Source organism: Tachypleus tridentatus, chromosome 5 (assembly GCF_004210375.1).
Source record: "Tachypleus tridentatus isolate NWPU-2018 chromosome 5, ASM421037v1, whole genome shotgun sequence".
In the NCBI taxonomy this organism is placed as follows: Eukaryota; Metazoa; Arthropoda; class Merostomata; order Xiphosura; family Limulidae; genus Tachypleus; species Tachypleus tridentatus.
This window is the reverse complement of record NC_134829.1, coordinates 56,182,137-56,209,104: the sequence shown is the minus strand read 5'-3', so window position 1 is coordinate 56,209,104 and position 26,968 is coordinate 56,182,137. Positions and strand designations below refer to the sequence as shown.

Sequence of the window (26,968 nt, the reverse complement as noted above, 5' to 3'; positions counted from 1 at the left end):
TAGCTGTTTTTCCGGAATAAAACATTTAGGAATCTTGTTTGTTTGTTTTCGGAATTTCGCACAAAGCTACTCGAGGGCTATCTGTGCTAGCCGTCCCTAATTTAGCAGTGTAAGACAGGCAGCTAGTCATCACCACCCACCGCCAACTCTTGAGCTACTTTTACCAACGAATAGTGGGATTGATCGTCACATTATACACCCCCACGGCTGGGAGGACGAGCATGTTTAGCGCGACGCGGGCGCGAACCCGCGACCCTCGGATTACGAGTCGCACGCCTTACGCGCTTGGCCATGCCAGGCCCATTTAGGAATCAGGAGACTATTTTTGAAGCCTTTGAAGAGTTTATTATCTCTTAAACAACGGAGTTTTGTAAAGACGGATTATTTTCATTATCATTGTATGTATAGTCGCCCTGCGAGCATTCTGAGACTAGTATAAAATTGACTTGAAATTCATACCTGCTGTTGGTTTAAAATACACATAGTTCGTGCTGTTGAATCCACATACACAATATTTATGATTCTTATTCCCTTTGAAATGAAATATTTAAACTGAAATGAAAATTATATTATTAACTTAGCTGCTTTGTGTTTGAGTTACAAAACAGAAGATGGCGATAAAAGTTAAAAGCGGGAAATTTGTGGATTTGCTGTATCGTTATCGTAAGAAAAATGACATCTTACAGGGTATGTTTTTAGGTTTAATTTGTGGTATGTATATATTTCAATGGCGGTATGTTACAATGTTTGAACGCTGTATTTATAGGTTAAATACATAATAATGCTCATTTTTGATTTAAAATGCCCTTCAGTATTGCATAAAATTCACGATCAGTCTTCTACACGATTTAGTCTTAACTAAAAATGAATATTAAGTCACACATCGATCAGATACGTAAATACTAATTTAGGCACTTAATTTTACTTATAAGTATTTCTAGAAGAATAGCTAACCCTATTTTATATATGTTATTAGATTGTTATTACTGAATGAATTGTATTCCACCTCAATAACAATTTGCAGATTGTGATTGCTTGGAATCTGGAACTGAAGAGTCCAAATAATTATTATTTCTAGTGCTTCCTTTAACTGTCAGTTTCAAGTCCGTATAATTTTACTATCCACTGAAGAATGATGTAAATGTAATAATATATACATATGAAGAACCTCCAACAGATCAATAATCGACTACAGTTTTTTTCTCCTCAGTTAAAATCCAGCGAAGCTTACTCCTCAGTTGTAGCGAATCATTTTAATTCATTTTAATTTATGTAAGAAAATAAGATATTTTAAGATTTTTAAGCTGTACATATATCTGTACTTGACAGTTGAATATTACTTGCTGAACATGACGTAATGTGGCTTAATTCAATCTTTCAAAATAATAAACTGTTGTGCACGACTAATAGAGTATCCTTGATCAAACAAGTTTATACAGAATTTTGCAAACCTTTCACTGTTTCTAGATGTACTTATTCAACACCCTACAAATTAACTTTGAAAAACCTTTAAAATTATCTCCAAAGTGATGAATTTATGTTTATAACACAGGGTTAATGTGATGTTTTGGAACAACAAGAGACCTTTGGTCCATATTTGGCTGTCATCTCCTAAACTAAAAACTATTCTATAAATTAATTTTTAAAAACTTTTAAAGACAGCCATTATCATTCATATACTTATCAAGTTTTTTCTTAGACTCACTTAAATTTACTGCTTTTACAGGACTTGAAGGCAACCCTTTCAAGGACCAACAACTGTGTTATAAAAATAAAGCTGTTTTAGCTTCAGATGACTCTTATTGTCTTAAAATTTATATTTGTCCCCTAGTCCTATTATTTTTACTGTTAAATTTGAAAAATAGATGACTCATTAACACTGTCAGTTCCCTTTACAATCTTAAACACCTCAATCAGATTCTCTGAGCTTTTCTTTTTTAAAGACAAAACAGTTCTAAAGTTCTTTATCTCCCTCATATTACAACCCCTCCATCCCAGGTACCATTCTAGTAACCCTCATCTGAACCCTATCTAACAGGTTATTGTCTTTCTTAAGGAGCTCAAGACTGCACACAGTATTCCAAATGTAGCCTAATCAGTGACTTATGCAATGAAACTATAACTTCTTGAGACCAGTATTCAACATTTCTGTTCATACAACCTAAAATCCTATTTGCCTTACCACTAGCAACAGAACACTGCTTGGGGATGGCTTAAGAGATTGGTCAATCATTACATCAAGATCTCTTTCTTTCATGACATTGTTAAGGCTATTCCTATTCAAATTATAATTCAAATTATGATAACCTACATGCATTTATTGTAATTAGAAGTCATCTGCCATTTATTTACCCAAGTCACTGAACAAACTAAATCCTTTAGTAAATCAGCAACATCCTCTTCATGGCTAATGACACTCAGGACTTTAATATCATTGACAAGTTTGAGTAATTTATTGACCAATCTTTCATCTATGTTATTGATGTAAATCAGAAAGAAAAAAGGTCATAAGACTGAACCATAAAGTACTTCTTTCTTATTAAGATTCATTCTAAGACTGCTTAATGTCTAAGTAACACCAAATGCAATCTTACTATATAATTGCATCCTATGTAAGTTAGAATATAATCACATTTAAACAATAATTTAGTGGTTCTTTTCACAAATTTCCTTAGTCTTCAACTTTGATCAATACCCATGTACTTTCATGTGCTTCTTTCATATCTTGCAATTGACTACATTGAGTGGAATGAATTCAGCCTCAGCTTGACCTCTCCCAAGGTGGGAGGAAGAGGTTAAATTTCCAATTGACCTTCTCTAGTCATCTTCAACAGTGACCAAAACAATAGCACAGAAAGAGTAAAATGTCTTGAGAAGGAAAATCCACCATTTTCTTTCTCAATATCACAGAAAGTAAACCTACTTGTCAACTATATCAACTGGATTCTTCACCTCATGAAACACATTTTATTATTAGTAGTAGATATGTGCGACATGAAATATGAAGTCTTTCTCTGATTGTGTCACTATGCTTTGGGAATCTCTAGTCTAAGAATAGTAATGCTATTTCTTGTTACCTAAGCAGGAAATACAAGTATGTCATATCTGCCTGTTTTGATTTACACCCAAAATAAATATTTATACAATGTCTGAAAGCTGACTGAGTAAGGTTCTGTCAATTACACTGAAGAAAGTTCAACATTATAATTTAGTATTTTGTGAAAACACAAATTAACTAGTCAGTGAATTTTCTCCCAATAATTTAACTATGTAATGATCTGTTAAGCATATATGGCCAGTTTGGGTGTATTTTTCCATTCATGCTTATTGTCAATGTTGATTATTAGTGTTACTTGAACATGTAAGAGATACTGTAAATACTAGTGTTTAACATGTCTTCAGTGCAGATAAATCAATTTATAATTGTTTTAAACCTAATCACCCTACTTTATCAAGCTAACTCTTTATGCCTGTGAAGTTTAACTGGACCACTTGTTGGTGTAGTTAAGTCCTAGAATTATTACAAATGTTGGTAGGGTTACAATATCCTATATACTTCATGGAACCAAATAGAAAAATGTATGATACAGTTTTATCTCTAAAAACAGAATAATAATTGTCTTTTATTGTAATTAAAGTATGATTTTTTTTTTAACCCGGTTAAAGTTGTGATGAAACTTCAAATGAACTGTTCATTTTTTTTAAATTGCTTAGCTGGTAGTTTTCATAATGCTGTTGACAACTGTTAACATTTTGTGCAAGTATAATAATAAAGCTTTTATGCTATGTTTTTATAAGTTACTACCATGGTACTAATCTTGACTAATACACAGAATTTCACTGTACAAAAGATTTGTCATTTTCATTCAAGAAAGACACTTATTGTTTGTTTGCCTCTGTTGTTTATAATACAGTGTTTTTGAAATTTCATTTTAGTTTATTGTAAAGTATTTTGATAATAACATCTGTTTCTATGTATGTGTTACAAAATTTTATTAATAAAGTTAATGAATGAATAAATTCATTAAAACCATACATTACTTCATTCTGATTCTCCTTCAAGGTTTGTAAGTTATTTATTGGCATATTGTGGATATATATATACATATATATATATACATACATACATACATATATATATACACACACACATATCATGAAACTTTATTCATTAAGATAACACTAAAAATTAACTAATAAACAAGAGATCACAGAAACGTGCTAAACATTAGATTAGAATGGTTTTATAATTTATGGAGTATTTCACACCTGGTAGGACTAAGTTTGTTTGGCTTGATAACATATTTTGTGTGATGGTTGAGAATGTTTAACTGGTTAAAGAATGAAATAAAGCAGGCCTAAATACTCTGGTAATTAAGTCATTGTGAACTTTGAATGCACATACAAAGCAGTGGTACCTTTGTTTTTGTTTTTCAGAGTTGTCAAAAGGATATTTAAAGTACATTTTTCAAAGTAAAGTTTTTGTGCATTGTATAATGAAAGTTTTGTATATTTTTGTGTAGATTTTAAAATTTGGTAACACTAAATCTTTCAGTCATCCATATACACAATAATTAACTTACCAAAAATATCTACTCCAGCACAGCTGAGAACAATATACTTACAGTTGCTGTTTTCAAATCTTTTGATTTTTTACTTCATAATCTGTGTTGTAGAATTACAAAGTATGTGACCTCATATTAATTTAATTAGTAACAAGTGATTCAATATTTTTCATATTTCTTTACAAGTTAATGAGGAATAATTTATTCTGAAATATATTAAAGAGCATTTCTATCATTGTATAAAGTATTTTCTGTGAATATTGAAACTTCATATTAAAACTTAGCAAACAAAATGGATCAAGACATCTCCCCATATTTGTACCATGGTAAATCTGTGGACTTGTAATGATAGATGCTGGACTTTGATACTTCTGGTGGGCAAAGCACAGATAGCCCATTTAGTATTTTGCTCTTAAGTGTATGAAACCAATTCAGTATGGCAAACTTGCATATATTACTTAGTGATACAAATAACATTAAATAAGAAAATTGAAAACAAAGTAGTTATAACATATGGAATTGCAGATTGGGTGTTCTCATTATGTTTTGGTCAAAATTAAAGTACTAACTCACAATGTTCTTTTAACTTAGTTTAATTGTGAATCATAAATTAAAATAAGCTTCCTCAGTGTAAAAACTAATAATTTTTTAAGATATATTTTTAATGTAATTTCTTTTAGCTAGAGGGAACTACAGGGAGTTAAAAAAATATTAAGATAGGCCTAGAACACCTAGAAAGTTCTAAAAATTTGAAGTCATGTTTTCTGGTAAATTAGAGAGTAGATAATAAATGCAAAGTTTATTGAGTTGCTTAAATATGATTAAGAAGATATAATTGGTCTGTGTGTTTTTGTTCATTCCAAATTTTAGATAATAGTATATTTGTGCCCATGTTAGTTATTCTATATATATGTGAGTGTTATTGTACAAACATGTTTATTTTTGCATTAGTGTACTAAATCTAGGATGGCTGTAATTGTAACAAGTTTAAACAGTCTTCAAACATGTTAAATGTGTGAAGGAAGAAATAAAGTAATTTGTTATTACTTGGATTGGATTATGGAATATTTTCGTTAGATACTTCAAAAGAATAAACTTACAACAACAATAATGAAAATGGATTATCCTTTTACTTACATAATAAATAAGAACACCTTTAAAATTTTAACAGCTTACCAATACATAATACTTGATTTATTTATGAGAATTCTTGTATTTGTAGTACCGAACATCTAATAACAATAACCTGTCATATACAGAAAATAATGACTAGTTATAAAGCTCTTATATCAAATGAATGTCATTTCTTTTCTCTGGGTTGCGGGTTCGCATCCCCATTGCATCAAACATGCCCTTTCAGCCATGGGGGTATTATAATGTGATGGTCAATCCCACTATTCGTTGGTAAAAGAGTAGTCCAAGATCTGGTAGTGGGTGGTGATGACTAGCTGCCTTCCCTCTAGTCTTACACTGCTAAATTAGGGACAGTTAGCACAGATAGTCCTCGAGTAGCTTTGCGTGAAACTCAAAAAGAAACAAACAATCGTTTCTGTGTTACATGTTGCTTGCTTCTTTTCTGTTTCATATTCCACCTTTATCAGAAAAATTGACAGAATTCTATAATCTGAAAAACATGGTGAATATTCATAATATAGAACTACAGCATCAATATGATTATCAGCAGTTTTCAACACAGAATTCTAGGTTTATAGATTAGAATGTTGTTTATAACATTCTTTTTGTAATCTTATTTCATTCAGGCTTTTACTCAGCCACAGGACTCCAAACGTGAAGAATTCAAAAAATATTTGGAAAAAGGAGGAGTTCTGGATGCAATTACCAAAGGTAGGAAAAAACTTGTGTAGAAGACTAGAGAGAAAAAATGTTTATCTTAAAATAAACATTAATTATTGTTGAACGATGCATAAAACAACAACTATGTATGCCACATAAAGATTAATACCCTGGTTATATATAGAAATTTTAGTCTTAAAATTCTTATATAAGGAAATCAAAACCACAAATACAGAGTTATGTAATATTTAAACAAATGTTATCCCTACTTTGATGAATCACTATAATTATGGTAGTCTGAGCTAAAGTAAGTTGTTTTTTTTAAAGTAACTCATTGCTGTTTTCCCAGCATTAAAACTTTATATTACTGCAGCTAACTTGGTAACATATATATTGATTGCTAATTGTCTTTATAAAATTTTTTATCTAATTATTTTCTTTCTACAAGTTATATTTTTCTGCACCAGCAATACCAAGCAATGGATGTGTTTATACCCAGTTTGATTTTATTACTCATCAGGATCTCTAACAACTTACTCTCAAGTCCAATTATATGCCCATCATCTCTTTGGTGTGTGTATATACTAGTGCATGAAAGGAATCTTTTGATACAGTCTTGTGTCTCTCACACAAAACTGTCTTAATATTGTATATTAGGATTGCTGAAAAGTTTATCATAGTGGACCAGTCCACTACACTGGTGAAAAGTTTATCATACTTGGTGGACCAGTGCACTACACTGGTGAAAAGTTTATCATACTTAGTTGACCAGTGCACTACATTGGTGAAAAGTTTATCATACTTAGTTGACCAGTGCACTACATTGGTGAAAAGTTTACTGGACCACACTACACTGGTGAAAAGTTTATCATACTTAGTTGACCAGTGCACTACATTGGTGAAAAGTTTATCATACTTAGTGGACCAGTGCACTACATTGGTGAAAAGTTTATCATACTTAGTTGACCAGTGCACTACATTGGTGAAAAGTTTATCATACTTAGTTGACCAGTGCACTACATTGGTGAAAAGTTTATCATACATTGGTGAAAAATGTATCATACTTGGTGGACCAGTGCACTACACTGGTGAAAAGTTTATCATACTTAGTTGACCAGTGCACTACCACTAGTGACCAGTGCTACATTGGTGAAAAGTTTATCATACTTAGTGGACCAGTGCACTACATTGGTGAAAAGTTTATCATACTTAGTGGACCAGTGCACTACACTGGTGAAAAGTTTATCATACTTAGTTGACCAGTGCACTACATTGGTGAAAAGTTTATCATACTTAGTTGACCAGTGCACTACATTGGTGAAAAGTTTATCATACTTAGTTGACCAGTGCACTACATTGGTGAAAAGTTTATCATACTTAGTTGACCACCAGTGTTTATCAAACTTGGTGGACCAGTGCACATTGGTGAAAAGTTTATACATTGGTGAAAAGTTTATCATACTTGGTGGACCAGTGCACTACATTGGTGAAAAGTTTATCATACTTGACCAGTGCACTACATTGGTGAAAAGTTTATCATACTTAGTGGACCATTGGTGAAAAGTGCACTACATTGGTGAAAAGTTTATCATACTTAGTTGACCAGTGCACTTGGTGAAAAGTTTATCATACTTAGTTGACCAGTGCACTACATTGGTGAAAAGTTTATCATACTTAGTGGACCAGTGCACTACATTGGTGAAAAGTTTATCATACTTAGTGGACCAGTGCACTACATTGGTGCAGCTACCTCCATCTGCTATTCTTATTCAATCATCCCTTTCTTGATTGTTTAGGTATGTACCTTTTCTTACTTACAACTGTTTTATTGTGTGTGTGTGTTCACACATTTCTTTTTACCAATTGTTTTGTGTTACTGAATTCTAAAAGATCTTAGTATGAATGTGCAATTCTGTGTGTATTGAATATGGAAATTCCTGTTATACTCTAAACACTACTGATAAAGGAATTGTGGAGGAGACACAGGCCTTAATTCACAAGGAGATAGATTCATATGTTTATCTCATGATTTCTTCTTTTCCACTTGACATTTTTTCTGAGGGAGAATACTATTTGGATTTTCTTTTTCTGGGACCTCTTAATTACGGTCTGTCACAATCTGCATTTCTTCAGCAGCTTTACTTTCTTTTTACATCTAGTTAAAAAGGTCTTTGGTCGACGCATGTACTGGTTTTGCAGTGTGTTTGATATGTGGGTGACTGTATTAGTTTTCTTTTCTTGGTCCAGTTACTGTGCCTCAGTGTTGGTCATCTCCCTTCTTGATATTGCTTCTAGTTCTCTAGTGGTCAGTTTTTTTATTTGTATGCTTCACACATGGTGGGTGTGGCTTTTTGTGACTACCCTCTACACACAGAAGTTTTAAGTACTGTCAGAGCTCAGACTTTGGGTAGTCAGATATTTGTGTCCTCTGTCATGTAAGTTAATTTATACAAACTGTAAGTTACATACTGATTTTCAATCTGTATTCTCATTAAGTTTTATTGGTTTGTATTTTTATGTACTTTAAGGAGTGGGTAAAATTAGATGCTTTGTGAATTTGATATCAATAAGTACTCGATTAACTAGGTATGTTCTTGTAATTTATAAGGTACATGTCATTACCACTACTAACAAGTAATTCTTGTTCTATCTGGATAAATTTGTTGTGGTAATTGTTAACTAATGTGACTTATAACACTACTTTTAATCAGTGTATGGTGTAATTTTTTTCTTTACTATATTTCTGGTGTGTTTCTTTCCTGTTTGTATGGCTGAGCACGTTCTGCTTCCTTTTCCTATATTCTACTTGTAATCTACAATTTTTGATTTATCCACACAGTGCCCATGTTGTTGGTAGTCATTTATGTCTCAGAGTTGTGTATTTCAGTTCAGGGCCTTATATCAATAATGTGGTTGAGTGTTTTGTCAGCTCTTGCTCAGCATCTTCCACTGTTCACACTTATCGTTACTGCTTGTTTCTTCCTGTTTACTCTTCAGAGATCATACTCTTCTGTTTCTACAAGAAGCAGCACTGGTGAGATTCCCAATGAAAAGTGGAAGTTTATTCTCAGGGACATAATAGTTAGTTGGACTTAATTAGCAGTTCCTGCTAATTAGTACTGAATTTTATTAGCAAATATTGTCTTGAACCTTTGTTTTGAAAGATTGTGACCACTAAATCCAGCACTAAAAGTTTTAACTCTCTGTAAAGACATCCACCAATGACAACAATAGAGGTAAATGGTATATTTCTATACTATTAGCACTCTTGTTCATCTTCAAACCCTAATATTTAATTGTTACATAAAGTGGAACTTCAAAACTGCTAGAAATACCAAAATAATGCAACCATCAATTAACCAGAGGAAGTGACTTGAAGATATTGCAACTGAGCAAGGTTATTACAATTCCTTTTTTAATTAATCTAGTTTATTTCTTTGGTAAGACCTCATCAATCTCTTCACAACATGGTTTCCTTAGCTTTTTGAAGAAGAAAATATCTAATGGCTTTTCAGCAGTAATTTCTCTCCATGAGCATACTTTATACAAGTTTTAAAGTTCTGAAGTTTAAAGGGTAATATTAACATCTTAATTTTTCCTATTATGAGAAATGTGACATTTTATCTCTAGGCATCCTATCTTCTAATTTATTTACAACCCTTTTAAGAAGTAGGATACTTAATGCAAGTTTTTATTGTAATGTTATTGCTCAGGTAAAGCATCATTTTCATAGCCTTAAATTTTGTTTGGTTACAGAGCCATTAAATAGAAAATCAGACTTCTCTTGCCATATCCACCTGCTAGATTCTTTCTTTCAGGATTTGTCAGTAGTTTTATGTTTAATACTCTATTATTGTTAACCAACAGTAAGCCAATGATATTTATCAAATAATGTACAAAAAATTAATTTCATTTTCAGTACAAGCTTCATTCTTGTGGGAAACACATTGAATAGTTTGATGATTTTGTAATGAATGTTGTTACATTGTTAAAAAGCCAGAAAAATTGTGATAGTTTCTGGACATTATCTGCTTTTTACATGTTATTATTCTGTTTTTTTGGTGTATTATTTAATTACATAAAAATTTAGTGTACTGTTACCATTACTACAAAAAAGTAGGGTTAAAAAAAGAAGGCTTAGGTAAGTACTTTATTTCTTGTTCTTTGTATTCATTTTTTATTTATAATTATAAAAGAACCTAAAATGTAAAAATATGTTTAACTTAAGTAAAATAATTGATAATAATATAATAAAAAATGTTCATGAGACAAAGCATGAACAGCTGTGTGGAGCTCTTGTATAATGTGACTCAATAACCACATATACCTCAGATGATTTACAACTTGTACGATAATAGCATGAATAGTACTATTATCTAGATGTGGTTCAAAGTGCAATAAAACAATGAATTTTAAGTATAAATAGATCTTACTGTTAAGAGTTTAAAGCTACTTAGTATAAATGTTACAATTTGAAGTCATTTTAGAAAGAAAGAATAATTTCTATTTATTGCAATTTAAAAAAAAAAATTGTGGTTACAAGGATGATGAAATTGACCAATCTTGTACAGAGAAAATTGCAGAAAAAATTTCAAATCTTACTGAAAAAATGTTTTTGAGATAGAGAAACGTATTTTTAATCATGACATGAAAATCATTTTGCATTCGAACTGATAAAAAAGTGTATCTTTATGGACAAACCTCTAATAAAAATACTTAATTAAAAACAGATCTTTTGTGTACAAGTGACTTAATGTGCAATGAAAGTTATAATATTAAAACTGTATAGAAATAAAAATGGTCACGTGATCAGTCCTAGGGATCAAACCTGTATTGAGAGAATTCACACCAGCTCAAATTGCAGTGCACTTTATGTAAGTAATCTAGTTGGCTAGGCTGTAGGCATCAACCATGCCCATTCCAAGTATCATGAACAGACTATTAGAAAATATGTTTGCAATATGCTCATAATAAAGTGGGAAAATAATTTTGTGCCATTTAACTGGGATTTTTGAGAAAGGAATATCAGTTTTGAGTGTGGTATATCAAACTGAAATGTCATGGCACTTTCACTGTATTGTTGGACATTGAAAAGACGCATATAAGAGAAAGGAATGATTCATATATTATATTAAACAAAGAGAAGTGATTCTTAATTGGTGTTGTTTTGATTTTCTCCTCTGAATTCTAATTCCTACTTAATTCCCTGTTCACTTGGAGGTTTTCTTTATTTCTGATTCAGTTGGGCCCAACCACCTCCTTTTCATCTTCAGAATATGGAGCAAGCAGTTCACAAGGCCCTCACTTCAAATTCTCTCCAGTTCTAGAATTTCTGTCTTTTTTGGGGAATATAGGAAGATCTCATTTCAATGGGTTGGGCTCTTATGTATTCCCTTTAATAGACACTTAGATCGCTGGAACTTCGATTTTAAATAATTGGACCTCCATTTTTACCCTTCATTCCTGGATTAGGATTACCCTGGCTTGGTGGTTAAACAGAGACCAAACAATGGCATGGGTACCTCTTCTACCTTATCTATATTTACATCTGTTCATGGACTCATTACTAGGTTGGGAGATTTTTAGTCTCTCTCCATATTACCATATTTTAGTTTTGTCCCATTTTCTCTCATTCAGTGGAAGGTGGTTTTGATAAACTCCAACACCACAGTGGTAACTTGTACCAACTCCAGGTGTCTGTGCTTTCATGTCCTGGATCTCTCTTTTTTTTTATGAACCTGCATTTACTGCATTTTTGTCTTAGTTTGCCATGTTCTTGGTGCTTTGAATCTGGTTATAGATTGATTATCTTAGCCCAAGTAGATTCTACCTCTAAAGTGGTCTCTTAATCCACGTCTTTCATTAGATGTGTTCTTTGCTGGGGATATCTTTTATATATATATATATGCCTTTGCCACCCACTGGTACATCAAACCTCTTTTCTTTTGGTCTCCTGTTCTACCTACTAACTCTAGAGTGAATATATTCAATCAAGATAGGAGGAGTCTTTACTTCTATGCTTACCCTTCTATTTCACTCCTCTCCAGAGTTTTATCCCTAATCCAAACCACTCCATGTCTAGTTCTACTTATGGCTCCATATTGGCCAACACAACTATTTTTCTCACTGCTCTGACTTGTACAACTTCCTGTGCCATTACCTCTGCCTCAGTCTCTATTTCATCAACCTCAATCAAACATTGTTCATACAAACACAACCACTTTTTGTCTTCATGCATTCCTTTTGTCAAGTCTTGCACCAGCTGAGGGACTGACTCCACACATTGCATCTTTCCTTTCTACTTCCATCAGGCCTTCATCCACACCTATTTATGGAAGGCGATGGTTTGCCTTCAATCTTTTCTATTTGTTTGATATAGTTTCTGTCCTTCCCAACCTTCCACTTCTCATCTTTCCCTATTGATCACCATGTTTTTTGACAAAGACTTGTCTAATTTGATCATGTTTAGCAATTCGGCAGCTTTGTTAAACATCTTCTATTTTACTTATTCCTTCTTCATTGATCACATATCTATTCCATCAATGTTATCTTCATCCTCTACCATTCATCTTATACAATATCCTAACCTGTCCTTGCTACCTATGAAGGCAGTTTGGCTTTCACACTAATTTCCTTACCGTCCATTTTCCACCTATTCTTGTCCTGATTGGCTTCTTTGTTTGGTTCATCCTTTACTGTGTTATGTGACATATATTGCTTTCTTTCGGAGTTCATGTTACCAACGTTTTATTCCGTGGAACTCTTCTGTTTACTGTGCTCTCTCCCATTACCTCAGTGGTTGGGTTCATTAAGTCGGTAGGCTGGCATATTCAGACATATATATCTATGGAAGATTGCCATCTCTACAACCTTTCTGTGGCTGCTTGCCTTTGTTGTCCATTGGAGATTATTCAGACTGGAATATGGAATACTCAAAATATCTTTGCTTATTTTCTACATGACCTGACTGTATCTTCATTTCTGGTGAATATCATCTCTCTCCTACACACATCTGTTTGCTTTTGACTGGGGTAAGTTTTATTGCTTCCTTGCATTTGGTTTTCTTTTCAAGGACGTTATTTTTTCTAACCACTGATAATGGGATCCAACTCCATTGTGGATATTGCCTGGGCATGTGTGCTTTGCCTCAAACTTGCACTGTTTACTGATTAAACTATGATGCTCATTGTAGAGATAGGGTATTCCATAAAACTACTGGTGTCATACTCAGTATTGTATGCATTTGTTTCTAGATATCAGAAAGTTCCAATAAATGGTGGACCATCACTCATGGGCTTCATAAGTAAAGCAGAAGGGGATTTCTGCCCATTCCTGCCAACTCTTTGATTGAATAAATCAGGGTCAGTCATCTTTTTAAAATAGGGGCTTGCAGAGACCCATTGTGCTTTCTCTGGTGTGACTTTCTTCTGGTCAGCCTGCCACGTTTACTTCACCCTTTTTTTTATTATTTTATCATTTTCCATTTACTGTGATGGTGGACCATGCAAGTTTCCTCCTAAGTGCATTGTTGAAATTTAATTTACTATTTATACTTGAAATTTTCCATTTAGTGAAATGAAGGCAAAGCTGGTTTCCCTCTTTCCATTTCTACTGTTAAGATTTTTTTGCCAAGTTGACAACTCTCAGTTGGAGCAAGAGTAGATTATGCAGGGTCCTGTGATTGGGATAACAAAATTGTTGTATTGGTGTGCACTTTGTTGTACTTCTTGCCCATATGATGGTTTTGAAGTTTGTCCAGTTTTGGTTGAATGCTAATTTCCTCTTTGTAATTCTGGTTAGTTGTCATATGACATTCTGTGACTTACAATTGGAGTTGATAAGCATATGTGTCATGGTTCATATGCCCCACACTAATTTTGTTACAATATATTTGTTTTTATCTGTTTTGATTTTCAACCTAACCCTGAGGAAGAGTTATGGAACCTCATATGTTTGGAATATGTTGGGTATCTATACAGTTCATTCAATTTATATTTTACTGTAGATTGTACCTCCAAATGAATTGCACTTGTGCAAATCCTTTTTCCTGCTTCAAGAGTGAAGAGCTCATCTGCTTCGGAGGTAGTGCATACCCTGTGCAATTGTTTTAGTGTCATCTTGGAGCATACTTATCCATTCTGAATGGTTGCTTTTATTCTTGGTTTCAATGTTGATTGCCTAGAGTGGTCCCTTCACCTTTGAAGTGTGGGATTCTAGCTTTGTGTAGGAAGAGGTGAGACTATATCAGAAGTTAACATTTTCTTAACATTTAAAATGTATCTTTGATTGGTACTTACCTATACTCACACACTTCCTACCTTATCCTTTTGTTGTTATTCTAGAGCCTGCCAAAGTGTGGATTGAGTTGGAATAGCAGAGGGAGCTAGCTGTGTTAGTACAGATGGCACAATACTATTGGTGGAGAGTAGACACAGAATTGTTAGGGTACATAAACCAGTGTTGAGGGGGCAGAAAGAAAATCAAGACAGCTTTGTGTGATGCTCCTCCCAGTGGCACAGCAGTATGTCTGTAAATTCGCACTGTTAGAAACTGGGTTTTGATGCCCATGGTAAACAAGCACAGATAGCTTCATACAAAGCAGCTGAGTACCTATCAGAAATGCATTTAGATAGTCATTAATATTGAGACATTTTAAAGGTAGTTTTAAATTGGTAATTTTTATGGCTACAGTTTTGTTTTATCATGATCCCTATTGTCAAATACTTTCATGTGTGTTCATAAATGTTTGTATGTTTGCATCTGGTTAAACTACAGTGAGTTAGAAGTATCAGTATTTAAGTAAAGGAATTCAGGTATCTTTGTATTTAAAAATGATAAAACAAAAATAAGTGTTAGAACAGGGGTGAAAATTATTCAAAAAGAACTGAAGATTTTTCAATAACTTCAATTAAGACTTCAAATTTCTTCTTTAATTTTTCAACAAGCTGTCCTGGCATTATGGCCTGGTATGACCAGGTGGTTAGGGCACTCAACTCACAGTGAGGATCGAGGGTTTGAATTCCAGTCTTACAAAACATACTTGCCTTTTTAGCTGTAGGGACATTATAAGGGTTCAGTCAATCCCATTATTCATTGGTAAAAGAGTAGCTCAAGAGTTGGAAGTAAGTAGTGATGACTAGTTGCCTTCCCTCAGTCTTTCACTGCTTAATTAGGAATGACAGATAGTCCTTGTGTAGAGTTGCATGAAATTAAAAATAAACGTACAGGCATCTCTTCAGTAACAAATTCAGTAGTCAGTATACAGTTTCAGAGATGCCAAGCATTACGATTTTGGTGTATACATTACGACTATACACTCATACAGACAAATATTACAACTTGTTGCAACTCCTAAATTATTATATATTATATAGGCCTATACAATAAAGTGAAAAAATTTTCCCCCAGGGCTTGAAAGGGGTGAAAAGAAAATTTCTAGTGAGATACAAATATATTTTGATAATAAATAAAAGACATAGTCCAAATGGCTACTTGTGATAATCATGTTTGTGCTTGAAATAATAAAAAAATATTTGCATCTCTGACATCTACCAATAGTTTGAGTGTGGTGCTTCTCCATACAGGGTACGTGGGGGAATCCATAGTTACGTCAGTGCTTGTCAGCCAATCAGCTCTTGCGTAGATGGGTATTTCTCGTTTTCTAAGCAGTATAGAAATATCAATGCGATTGTTCACAAAATGGATAAAAAGAGGCCACGTTAACCAGATTGTTTTCTTTCTGGCAAATCTAAAAGGACTAAAACTGCAAATCAAAAATTTAGGAAAGAGTATAGTGCAAAATATCCAGTCATTGCGTCAAAAGTCAGTGACAGTCATGCGTTTTGTACAGTTTGTCACATTGATTTTTCTGTGGTGCATGGTGGGATAAATGATTGTTCCAGACATACAAAATCAGCATCTCACCAACAGAAGGCTGAGGCGAAGACAAAAACAATGCCGATAACGACATTTATGAATAAGAATTCAGAATATGAAACCATAAATGCAGAAGTGATGTTTACGCAATTTGTCATTGCTCGTAATTTACCCCTAGCTGTAGCCGATCATGCAGGACATCTATTCAGAAAAATGTTCCCAGACTCTGATATAGCAAAAAAATATGGCTGTGCTAGAATCAAAACTACAACCATTGTACAAATGTTGGGTTGTGAAGATGACAAAATGATTTCAAGCATGCTTACTAACAGTGTTTACAGTTTAGCCACAGATGGATCCACAGACACTGATGACTCAAAACTGTATCCAGTGGTTGTACGATATCTGTACGGGCTGTATCTACAACCATTACACTCAATCATTTGAAATAGTTGGCAGTTTCTCTTACCCTATTCTTGTTTTTCTGATTTTCTTTCAGAATTTTTGTCATTTTTCCACGACTCAAAACTCTGAATATTTTAAAAATTATTCCTATATCTTATGAAGATATGAATATATAGAAAATATTTATCCTTTGGTAGAAACTGCTTTACCCTTCTATAGAATACATAATTTATACTGTGGTTACCTACTGTATTTGAAATTATAATTTGTGATTGATAGATGTTGCTTCTCACCTTACTAGTTCCATCTAATGGAACAGTAACTATAAAGTTCTATAATTCTAAAATTTTGAAACCCATGGTGGGTACAAAACAGATAGCCTGTTGTGTAGGTTTGAGTTCTATAAAAAGATAAAAAATAACCTGGTTCATTATATTAAACCTTACTTCTGGAATAAAAGTTTTAAGAGCTGTCAAAAAGAACATTGTGATATATAATGTTTCTTTAACTGTTGTTGTTTCAGTTCAAAAATAATTTTGATAGCTTTTTTCTATTTCACTATTATTTTTGTGGCCATTTGTTCTAGTGACATAACCTGGGTTCAAGAGTTTTGTAAAAGTACGAACATTGTAAAATTGCTTTTTATTACTTTAAAGTAAGATTTGTTTTCAGAACAAGTACTGCAAAATTTGTAACTTGTAGTAAAATATATTTAACCAGTAAGTAAATTCAGAACAAACCTATTCATTATAAAATTAAATTATTCACTGCACTGTAGGTGTAACTTGATTTAATGTACATTCAAACTCAGTTTTTCATAGAATTGCATTATACATCTGTCTTTCATGCAGCCAAAACTTATAAGGGTATAGCACAGGTAAGCCTTAGGAATATTTCATCATAGTTGCATACTTTTAGAGGGAACTAAAGACATTGGCAATGCACCTTGAGACAAGCCTGATAAAGTTCCACATAAGCTACTGAAATGTTGATTTGTTCCAGGGTGCTTGGTGTAAATACTTAATAGTTAGAGTTGAAATTAAACATTTGTATGTGATGTATGTATTGTAGTGTATGTGGTTGCTTTGGACTCCATCTGTGTTGTCAAGGGCAAGAATATATTAAAATTCACCTGGTGTAAATTTAGTTTTACTCTCTAACCTGAGGGTTACGGGTTCAAATCCCTGTCACACCAAACATGTGCAACCTTTCAGCCATGGGGCATCATTATGTGATGGTTAATTCCATTACTTGTTGGAAAAGAGTAGCCTAAGAGTTAGTGGTGGGTGGTGATGACCAGCTGCCTTCCCTCTAGTCTTACACTGCTAAATTACGGATATCATTCAGCTTTGTGTGAGAGTCAGAAACCAAAGAAAAACAAAATACTCTTATATTTTATATAAATTATAATCTTTTCCTTTACTCTGCATCTGAAAAAAATCATCAGTGAGAAGTTAATTATTTTCATCAGTTGTTTATGCAGTGAAAGAATTTCTGTTGATTAAGGTTGTTAAGAGACCAAGTAAAAGCAGTGTTGATGAAAGAAATGTATTTTATGAGCACATCATTACTGGTAATTAACATCTGAATGATGGCTTTTTTTTATTTTAATTAGCTGCATTTAATTTATAATCTTTAACCTTTGTATGTAACAGTCAAATTTAGCTGTCAACTTTGGAATGGCTCGGCATGACCAAGTGGTTAAGGCACTGAACTCGTAATCTGAGGGTCGCACCAAATATGCTTGCCCTTTCAGCCAAGGGGGTGTTATAATGTTACGGTCAATCCCACTATTCGTTGGTAAAAGAGTAGCTCAAGAGTTGGCAGTGGGAGGTCATGGCTAGCTGCCTTCCCTCTAGTCTTACACTACTAATTTAGGGATGGCTAACACAGATAGCCCTTGTGTAGTGAAATTCAAAACAAACAAACAAAGCTGGAATTCTTTAGTTAGCCAAACTTCTCAAACTGAAGCTGTTTTAAGCATTAATGAGACAATTAGTAATAAGTGGATCATGTTACCTTTTGGTAATCTTGTTTTTTGGAGAGAATTATTTTGATCATTAAAATCTTGTCAATATTTGTTAAATCTATTGTTTATGTTACACATTCTTCATAATTATCAGTACCCTTTATTAATTGTTTATGTTACACATTCTTTATAATTATCAGTATCCTTTATTAATTGTTCATGTTACTCATTCATTATAATTATCAGTATCCTTTATTAATTATGTTATTCGTTATAATTATCAGTACCCTTTATTAATTGTTTATGTGACTCATTCTTTATAATTATCAGTATCCTTTATTAATTGTTTGTTACTCTTTTTTTATAATTATCAGTACCCTTTATTGTTTGTTACTCATTCTTTATAATTATCAGTACCCTTTATTAATTGTTTGTTACTCATTCTTTATAATTATCAGTACCCTTTATCAATTGTTTGTTACTCTTTCTTTATAATTATCAGTACCCTTTATTAATTGTTTGTTACTCATTCTTTATAATTATCAGTACCCTTTATTAATTGTTTGTTACTCATTCTTTATAATTATCAGTACCCTTTATTAATTGTTTATGTGACTCATTCTTTATAATTATCAGTACCCTTTATTAATTGTTTGTTACTCATTCTTTATAATTATCAGTACCCTTTATTAATTGTTTGTTACTCATTCTTTATAATTATCAGTACCCTTTATTAATTGTTTGTTACTCATTCTTTATAATTATCAGTACCCTTTATTAATTGTTTATGTGACTCATTCTTTATAATTATCAGTACCCTTTATTAATTGTTTGTTACTCATTCTTTATAATTATCAGTACCCTTTATTAATTGTTTGTTACTCATTCTTTATAATTATCAGTACCCTTTATTAATTGTTTGTTACTCTTTCTTTATAATTATCAGTACCCTTTATTAATTGTTTGTTACTCATTCTTTATAATTATCAGTTCCCTTTATTAATTGTTTGTTACTCTTTCTTTATAATTATCAGTACCCTTTATTAATTGTTTGTTACTCATTCTTTATAATTATCAGTACCCTTTATTAATTGTTTGTTACTCTTTCTTTATAATTATCAGTACCCTTTATTAATTGTTTGTTACTCATTCTTTATAATTATCAGTACCCTTTATTAATTGTTTATGTGACTCATTCTTTATAATTATCAGTACCCTTTATTAATTGTTTGTTACTCATTCTTTATAATTATCAGTACCCTTTATTAATTGTTTGTTACTCATTCTTTATAATTATCAGTATACTTTATTAGTTGTTTGTTACTCATTCTTTATAATTATCAGTACCCTTTATTAATTGTTTGTTACTCATTCTTTATAATTATCAGTATACTTTATTAATTGTTTGTTACTCATTCTTTATAATTATCAGTATCCTTTATTAATTGTTTATGTAACTTATTCTTTATAATTATCAGTACCCTTTATTAATTGTTTGTTACTCATTCTTTATAATTATCAGTACCCTTTATTAATTGTTTGTTACTCATTCTTTATAATTATCAGTACCCTTTATTAATTGTTTGTTACTCATTCTTTATAATTATCAGTATACTTTATTAGTTGTTTGTTACTCATTCTTTATAATTATCAGTACCCTTTATTAATTGTTTGTTACTCATTCTTTATTATTATCAGTACCCTTTATTAATTGTTTGTTACTCATTCTTTATAATTATCAGTACCCTTTATTAATTGTTTGTTACTCATTCTTTATAATTATCAGTACCCTTTATTAATTGTTTATGTTACTCATTGTTTATTATTATCAGTACCCTTTATTAATTGTTTGTTACTCATTCTTTATTATTATCAGTACCCTTTATTAATTGTTTGTTACTCTTTCTTTATAATTATCAGTACCCTTAATTAATTGTTCATGTTACTCATTCATTATAATTATCAGTATCCTTTATTAATTATGTTATTCGTTATAATTATCGGTACCCTTTATTAATTGTTTGTGACTCATTCTTTATAATTATCAGTACCCTTTATTAATTGTTTGTTACTCATTCTTTATAATTATCAGTATCCTTTATTAATTGTTTGTTACTCTTTCTTTATAATTATCAGTATCCTTTATTAATTGTTTGTTACTCATTCTTTATAATTATCGGTACCCTTTATTAATTGTTTGTTACTCATTCTTTATAATTATCAGTACCCTTTATTAATTGTTTGTTACTCTTTCTTTATAATTATCAGTATCCTTTATTAATTGTTTGTTACTCTTTCTTTATAATTATCAGTATCCTTTATTAATTGTTTGTTACTCATTCTTTATAATTATCAGTACCCTTTATTAATTGTTTGTTACTCATTCTTTATAATTATCAGTACCCTTTATTAATTGTTTGTTACTCTTTCTTTATAATTATCAGTACCCTTTATTAATTGTTTGTTACTCTTTCTTTATAATTATCAGTACCCTTTATTAATTGTTTGTTACTCATTCTTTATAATTATCAGTACCTTTATTAATTGTTTGTTACTCATTCTTTATAATTATCAGTACCCTTTATTAATTGTTTGTTACTCTTTCTTTATAATTATCAGTACCCTTTATTAATTGTTTGTTACTCATTCTTTATAATTATCAGTACCCTTTATTAATTGTTTGTTACTCATTCTTTATAATTATCAGTATCCTTTATTAATTGTTTATGTAACTCATTCTTTATAATTATCAGTACCCTTTATTAATTGTTTGTTACTCATTCTTTATAATTATCAGTACCCTTTATTAATTGTTTGTTACTCTTTCTTTATAATTATCAGTACCCTTTATTAATTGTTCATGTTACTCATTCATTATAATTATCAGTATCCTTTATTAATTATGTTATTCATTATAATTATCAGTACCCTTTATTAATTGTTTATGTGACTCATTCTTTATAATTATCAGTACCCTTTATTAATTGTTTGTTACTCATTCTTTATAATTATCAGTATCCTTTATTAATTGTTTGTTACTCTTTCTTTATAATTATCAGTATCCTTTATTAATTGTTTGTTACTCATTCTTTATAATTATCAGTATCCTTTATTAATTGCTTATGTTACTAATTCTTTCTAATTATAAGTACCCTTTATTAATTGTTTGTGTTACACATTCTTTATAATTATCAGTATCCTTTATTAATTGCTTATGTTACTAATTCTTTCTAATTATAAGTACCCTTTATTAATTGTTTGTGTTACACATTCTTTATAATTATCAGTATCCTTTATTAATTGTTTATGTTACTAATTCTTTATAATTATCAGTACCCTTTATTAATTGTTTATGTGACTCATTCTTTATAATTATCAGTATCCTTTATTAATTGTTTATGTTACTCATTCTTTATAATTATCAGTATCCTTTATTAATTATCACTGTTGTATTAGTTATGAGTTCCCTTTATCATAGCCATCATCTTATGTGTTAATTAACCATCACTGACATTTATCAGAGTTATTTGTTGGTTAATGGTATCCTTTATTTTAATTATTATTTTCCTCTTTACTGTTCTTTTATGTAGATATCAATAACCTTGATATAAAATAAACTCCAATGACTTAACATTAAACTTTAATTAAGCTTATAGATTACCATGTTAAAAGCATTACAATAACATTTCTCTTGTGAAGTGAAAATATTTGTGTCATGTTGAAGATTATTAATTATCAGTATGTATTGTTTTTGTTAGAGAAAAATTAGATGTTTTGTCAAGGATTTTCTTTTTTCGTGACTAAATGTAGAGTTCTCTTTTGTTTCTGTTTATAAACGTATAGCCAAATGCATAACATTACATATAATTGTGGTCCATCTTGGCTGTTTCACACTTTAAACTAAAACAAAAACTCTTATCATTTGTATGCTTATTGAGATTTTTTTCTCATATTCATTTCAATTTATTGCCTTTGCATCATCTGATGACAATCCATTCCAAAGACCAAAAACCATGTTAGAAAAATAAAACTGTCGTAACTTAAGATGACTCCTACCCTGCCAAAATGTATACTTGTGTCCTTTAATTCTACTATTCTCACAGTTAAATTTTGAAAAAGATGACTCATCAACTCTGTCAGTTCCCTTTACAATCTTAAATGCCACAATCAGGTTTCCAGTAACTCTTCTTATGTCAAGAGAAAACAGTTTGAGAGATCTCATCCTCTCTTCATTTAACAACTCTTTCATTCCAGTCACCATTTCTAGTAATGCTTTCCCAAACACTTTCCAGTAATTTGTTGTACTTCCTGAGGTGAGGAACTTAAGACTGAACACAGTATTCAAATGTAGCCTAATCAATGACCTGTACAATGAAATTATAACTTCTTTAGACTTGTGTTCAATATTTCTGTAGATAAAACCTAAAATCCTACCATTAGCAGAGATGCAATTCTTGGAGAGATTAAGAGATTGATCAACTGTTACACCAAGATTCCTCTCTTTCATGACACTGTTAACCCTCTTGTAATATCTTGCATTTATCATAATTAAAACTCATTGCCATTTATTTGCCCAACTCATTTAACGATCTAAATCCTTTAGTAAACCAGCAGCATCCTCTTCACAGCCAGTGACACCCAAGACCTTAATATCATCTGTAAATGTAAGTAATTTATCAACTATTCTTCTGTGCCTGTCATTGATGTAAATCAAAAATAGTAATGATCCTAAGATTGAGCCTTGAGGTACCTTCCACTTGTAACATTAATCCAGTTTGACTGACCTCCATTTATAATAATCATCCGTTTCCTTTCAGCAAGTCACTCTTCCATCCAAATTACTAACTTATCCCTCACACCTATACAGACAATTTTTTACAAGCCTTTTATGTGGCATCTTTTCAAATGCTTTCTGAAAATCCAGGTACATCAAATCTACATCCTGACCCTTGTTGACTTAAAAGCAAAATTTTCCCGTAGTGAAACCATGTTGACAATCAAATAGAATAGAACTTTCTCAAATACTGTTTTTAAAATGATTTTTTCAATATATTCTCTAGTTTTTCCTCTCATTGATGTGGTGCAGAAGTTACTTGTGGCATTTCTTTAAGTTGTTGGGGATTTTAGGATTTCACTATGTAACATAAAAATGTTTTTATTTTGATGAGTTTCATATTTGAAATAACGTTTCAGTGTTGTTTTCAGATATTGTAACTCCACCTGGATTTTAGTAATTTGATTGTTTTACAGTTTCATCACATGTCCACAATTTTTCTTTCCTTTTGTGCATGCACATTTATGATTAGTTTTGTATTCATTTGGGACATGTAGAATTGCAATTTCCAATGTGGTATTTAATTGCATGGTTAGTTGTAAAATGATTATGTTGCAGGGTTATCAAAATGCTTAGTGAAAATTAAAGTGGAAGCATGTTTTATATAATGTGAAAAAATTGTTTGGATTCATTGGTTACTGAAACGTAAAAATGCCTTATGGTTTTCCAGTTTTGGTTAGCTTATACGAAGAACCAGAGAAACCAGAAGATGCCTTAAAGTATCCTTTTTAAAGTAGTTCATATACTAACTTATTTAATTTGTGTATGTTGTCATTTGTGGTTGCACTTTGAAATCCACAAGATATTTTTTATAGGAAAATATATACTTCTACTTTTTAAATGTAGTACAAGTAGTAATAATTTCAGATGATTTGATAACCTTTATTTGCCAAGCATTTAAGGTTTCTTGTATAATTTTGTAGTTTAGGTAGATTTTTGTGGTACTATAATTTTATATTCATTGAGATCTTTTTCACAGTAAACCAACATGGTTCTCTTTGTTAAAGTTTTCTTCACATCCACTGTTATCATAATAAAAAAATATATTTCAGAAAGTTTTTCCAAAGAAAAAACAAGAAACAAATTACTAAATGTGTATATATTTTTATTAATGCTTTCAATGTTTTTTTGTATTTACATATCTATATACTTTTTTTTTCCATATCTCGTGATATATTCTTTAAAAAGTGTACCCTGTTTTTGTAGTTAAACTATATTCTGTAATGTTACAATTCTCCCCACCATTGTCTAACTTTATCTCGTCAACAAACAATGCAACACCTTTGAAGTAGACTGAAGGATAAATTAATGTTGATATATCTCCCTGTGGATGTATGAAATTATAGACATAACATCTGAATAGTTTTTCTAAACATTGGTTGATGTAAGATGTTAAAGGATATGCTGTGCATCTGAAGCTGTGTTGCTTGATGTAGCTATGTTATAAAACATAGCACCTTTTTGTTGAAGGATGTGTAGTGTAGTCAGATTGAGTTCCTTAAAACAATCTAGATATTTTAAAGAAAAGCTAAGTGTTGCTTCACCTGATGTACTGGAGAAGGAGTCAATAGAAAGAGAATTAGCCACAACAAACCAACAGCTTGAAGATGCCAGGAGGGAAATTGAAGAACTGAAACAAAAGGTAGATTTCTGTTTTTGATAATGTATTGAGACACATGGTAGTGTTATGCAGAAAAAAAACCAAAACCAACCTGCAGTACACACTGTCTGTTATTAACATGAGTGCCAGTTTAACAATTTTCACCTGGAATTGTGGTAATACAAATTGTTATAGTGGATGTACTCTATTGGACTCTTACCCCACATACCAAATTTCAAAGCAATCCATTAAGAAATACCTGAGATGTAACATCTCTAATACTGATTTTCTACCTTTTTATTTCTTTGCACCCAAAACTATGGAAACTGATTAAAAATATACTTCTTTTTAAACTTGATCCACTGATAGATTTTACAACCGACAATTGGGAGTTTCGTGTGGTGTAAATATTAGTCACTCAGTTGTGACCTAAAGTTTTGCACATGCCTGTGCAAAAAGTCACATGAACTGTTCGTGTATATGTTTTACCGCAACTTCACCTAAGAGTACAAGTGGATCATTTTAGTTTTTTTTTATGCTTGGATTATAGATGGCTAATTTAGAACAGCAAAATTGTATTGTGAAAGGACATGAAGATATACAAGTATTGGTTAGGCCAAGCAAAGTAGATTAGTAGTTTGTAGTTCAAGTTTTCAAAAAAACAATCACATGGGCAGATGATCATTCATTGCCACGTTTTCAGCACAACTGTACTAAACTTTGTGAAATCATCCTAACTGAAGAACAGCTGGAATGATCTGATTTATCATCTGCAATCAGAATTACATTGATTACTTAACCAATCTTTATGTGTCACAGGATCACTGATTGGTTGATTAACAAATACCAGTAATGCCCCAGCTCTAACAGCTTGAGAATAAAACTTCCATATTGTTAACTTAGTTTACGGGTTTAAGTCCAACCTATGTTGGCTAAGTGTTAACATTGGCCAAGATGACAGTTCTTACCTGGTAATAAGTTTACCACACTGTAGACACATGTTTGTTTGAATGTATATCTGTTTATATTTAGTGTTTAAAGATATTTCTCTGATACACCAGCTGTAAGTAGTAATAGTACAAATTGAAACAAGTTTTGTTTACGAACTAGCAGTGGTTCTTGGTAATTTCAAAGATATCTTTCTTATTGAATGGTCTTTATTATTATTTTTTATAATGTGCTTAAAGCTGGCTGAAACAAAGATAGAAGATGGAAATGGAAATTAGCCATGCAGTTTGTTACCGAGAAAAGAAGATGGACGTTGAGAATAAAAAAAGTACTTTGAATATTTTTTCCCCATCTATCACTATGTTAAGTTATTGTTACTGGTATGCTTTGTTTTTGTTGAAAATGTGTTTCATAACTTGTTTTACTCAATAATAGCGATGACTTAATCTGTCAGTCAAAAAAACGTGTTTTCTCTTGGACATAAGAGTTTAAGTTAAAAGTGTAGTTTATTTTTCTTTCAGTTGCAAATAAATAATTGTGTTTCACAGTTTAATATATATCATTATGTGTGTGTGCATTTATATGATTAGTTTATTTATAAAGGAAGACAAAACAAAGTACTGCTAAATGCTGAACCAGCTAAAGACAATTGTAATGCACTTTCTAGTGTATTTTGTTGAAACAATGTGCATTGCAACAAGTTCATTTCATGAATATTCTCTTAGTAGATAAGTTTGAATTATCTAACAAAATTATGCAGTCATTTGATACACCAGTAAATATTGTGTCATTAGGCATATTTTAACTCGGGTCAAAGTATATCTTTACAACTTCTTAGAATTACATATAAAATGTAATTATGGTGACTTATTATGAAGACCTACAAATAAACATTGATAAACCAAACTGTAATATTATATAAGTGTTAAGTTCTACATTATGCAATGAAATATTTAAAAAATAAATTTCATCCTATT

At 31.4% G+C, this 26,968-nt stretch overlaps 2 protein-coding genes across 2 annotated transcripts in view; one reads left to right on the top strand and one right to left on the bottom strand.

Moving 5' to 3' along the window:
* The window catches only part of LOC143251212 (lipopolysaccharide-induced tumor necrosis factor-alpha factor homolog), a 40,776-nt gene extending 34,661 nt beyond the window's left edge, over nucleotides 1-6,115 (bottom strand). The window contains exon 1 of the mRNA XM_076502656.1: nucleotides 6,106-6,115. The gene's annotated coding sequence lies outside the window, so the exon portion shown is untranslated. The remainder of the gene's footprint in view (nucleotides 1-6,105) is intronic.
* On the top strand, nucleotides 630-26,968 carry LOC143251213 (c-Myc-binding protein). Its single transcript, XM_076502657.1, has 5 exons — nucleotides 630-687; nucleotides 6,326-6,410; nucleotides 24,114-24,162; nucleotides 24,956-25,085; nucleotides 26,231-26,968. Exons 1-5 carry the CDS (start codon nucleotides 673-675, stop codon nucleotides 26,267-26,269), a joined length of 318 nt encoding a protein of 105 aa, XP_076358772.1. The 5' UTR covers nucleotides 630-672; the 3' UTR covers nucleotides 26,270-26,968.

What these genes read in the sequence shown, in the direction of transcription:
- LOC143251213 (XM_076502657.1), top strand. An exon ending in AAACCAGAAGATGCCTTAAA is followed by an intron (nt 24,163 to 24,955) that starts GTATCCTTTTTA and finishes AAAACAATCTAG; the next exon opens with ATATTTTAAAGAAAAGCTAA. An exon ending in TTGAAGAACTGAAACAAAAG is followed by an intron (nt 25,086 to 26,230) that starts GTAGATTTCTGT and finishes ATGTGCTTAAAG; the next exon opens with CTGGCTGAAACAAAGATAGA.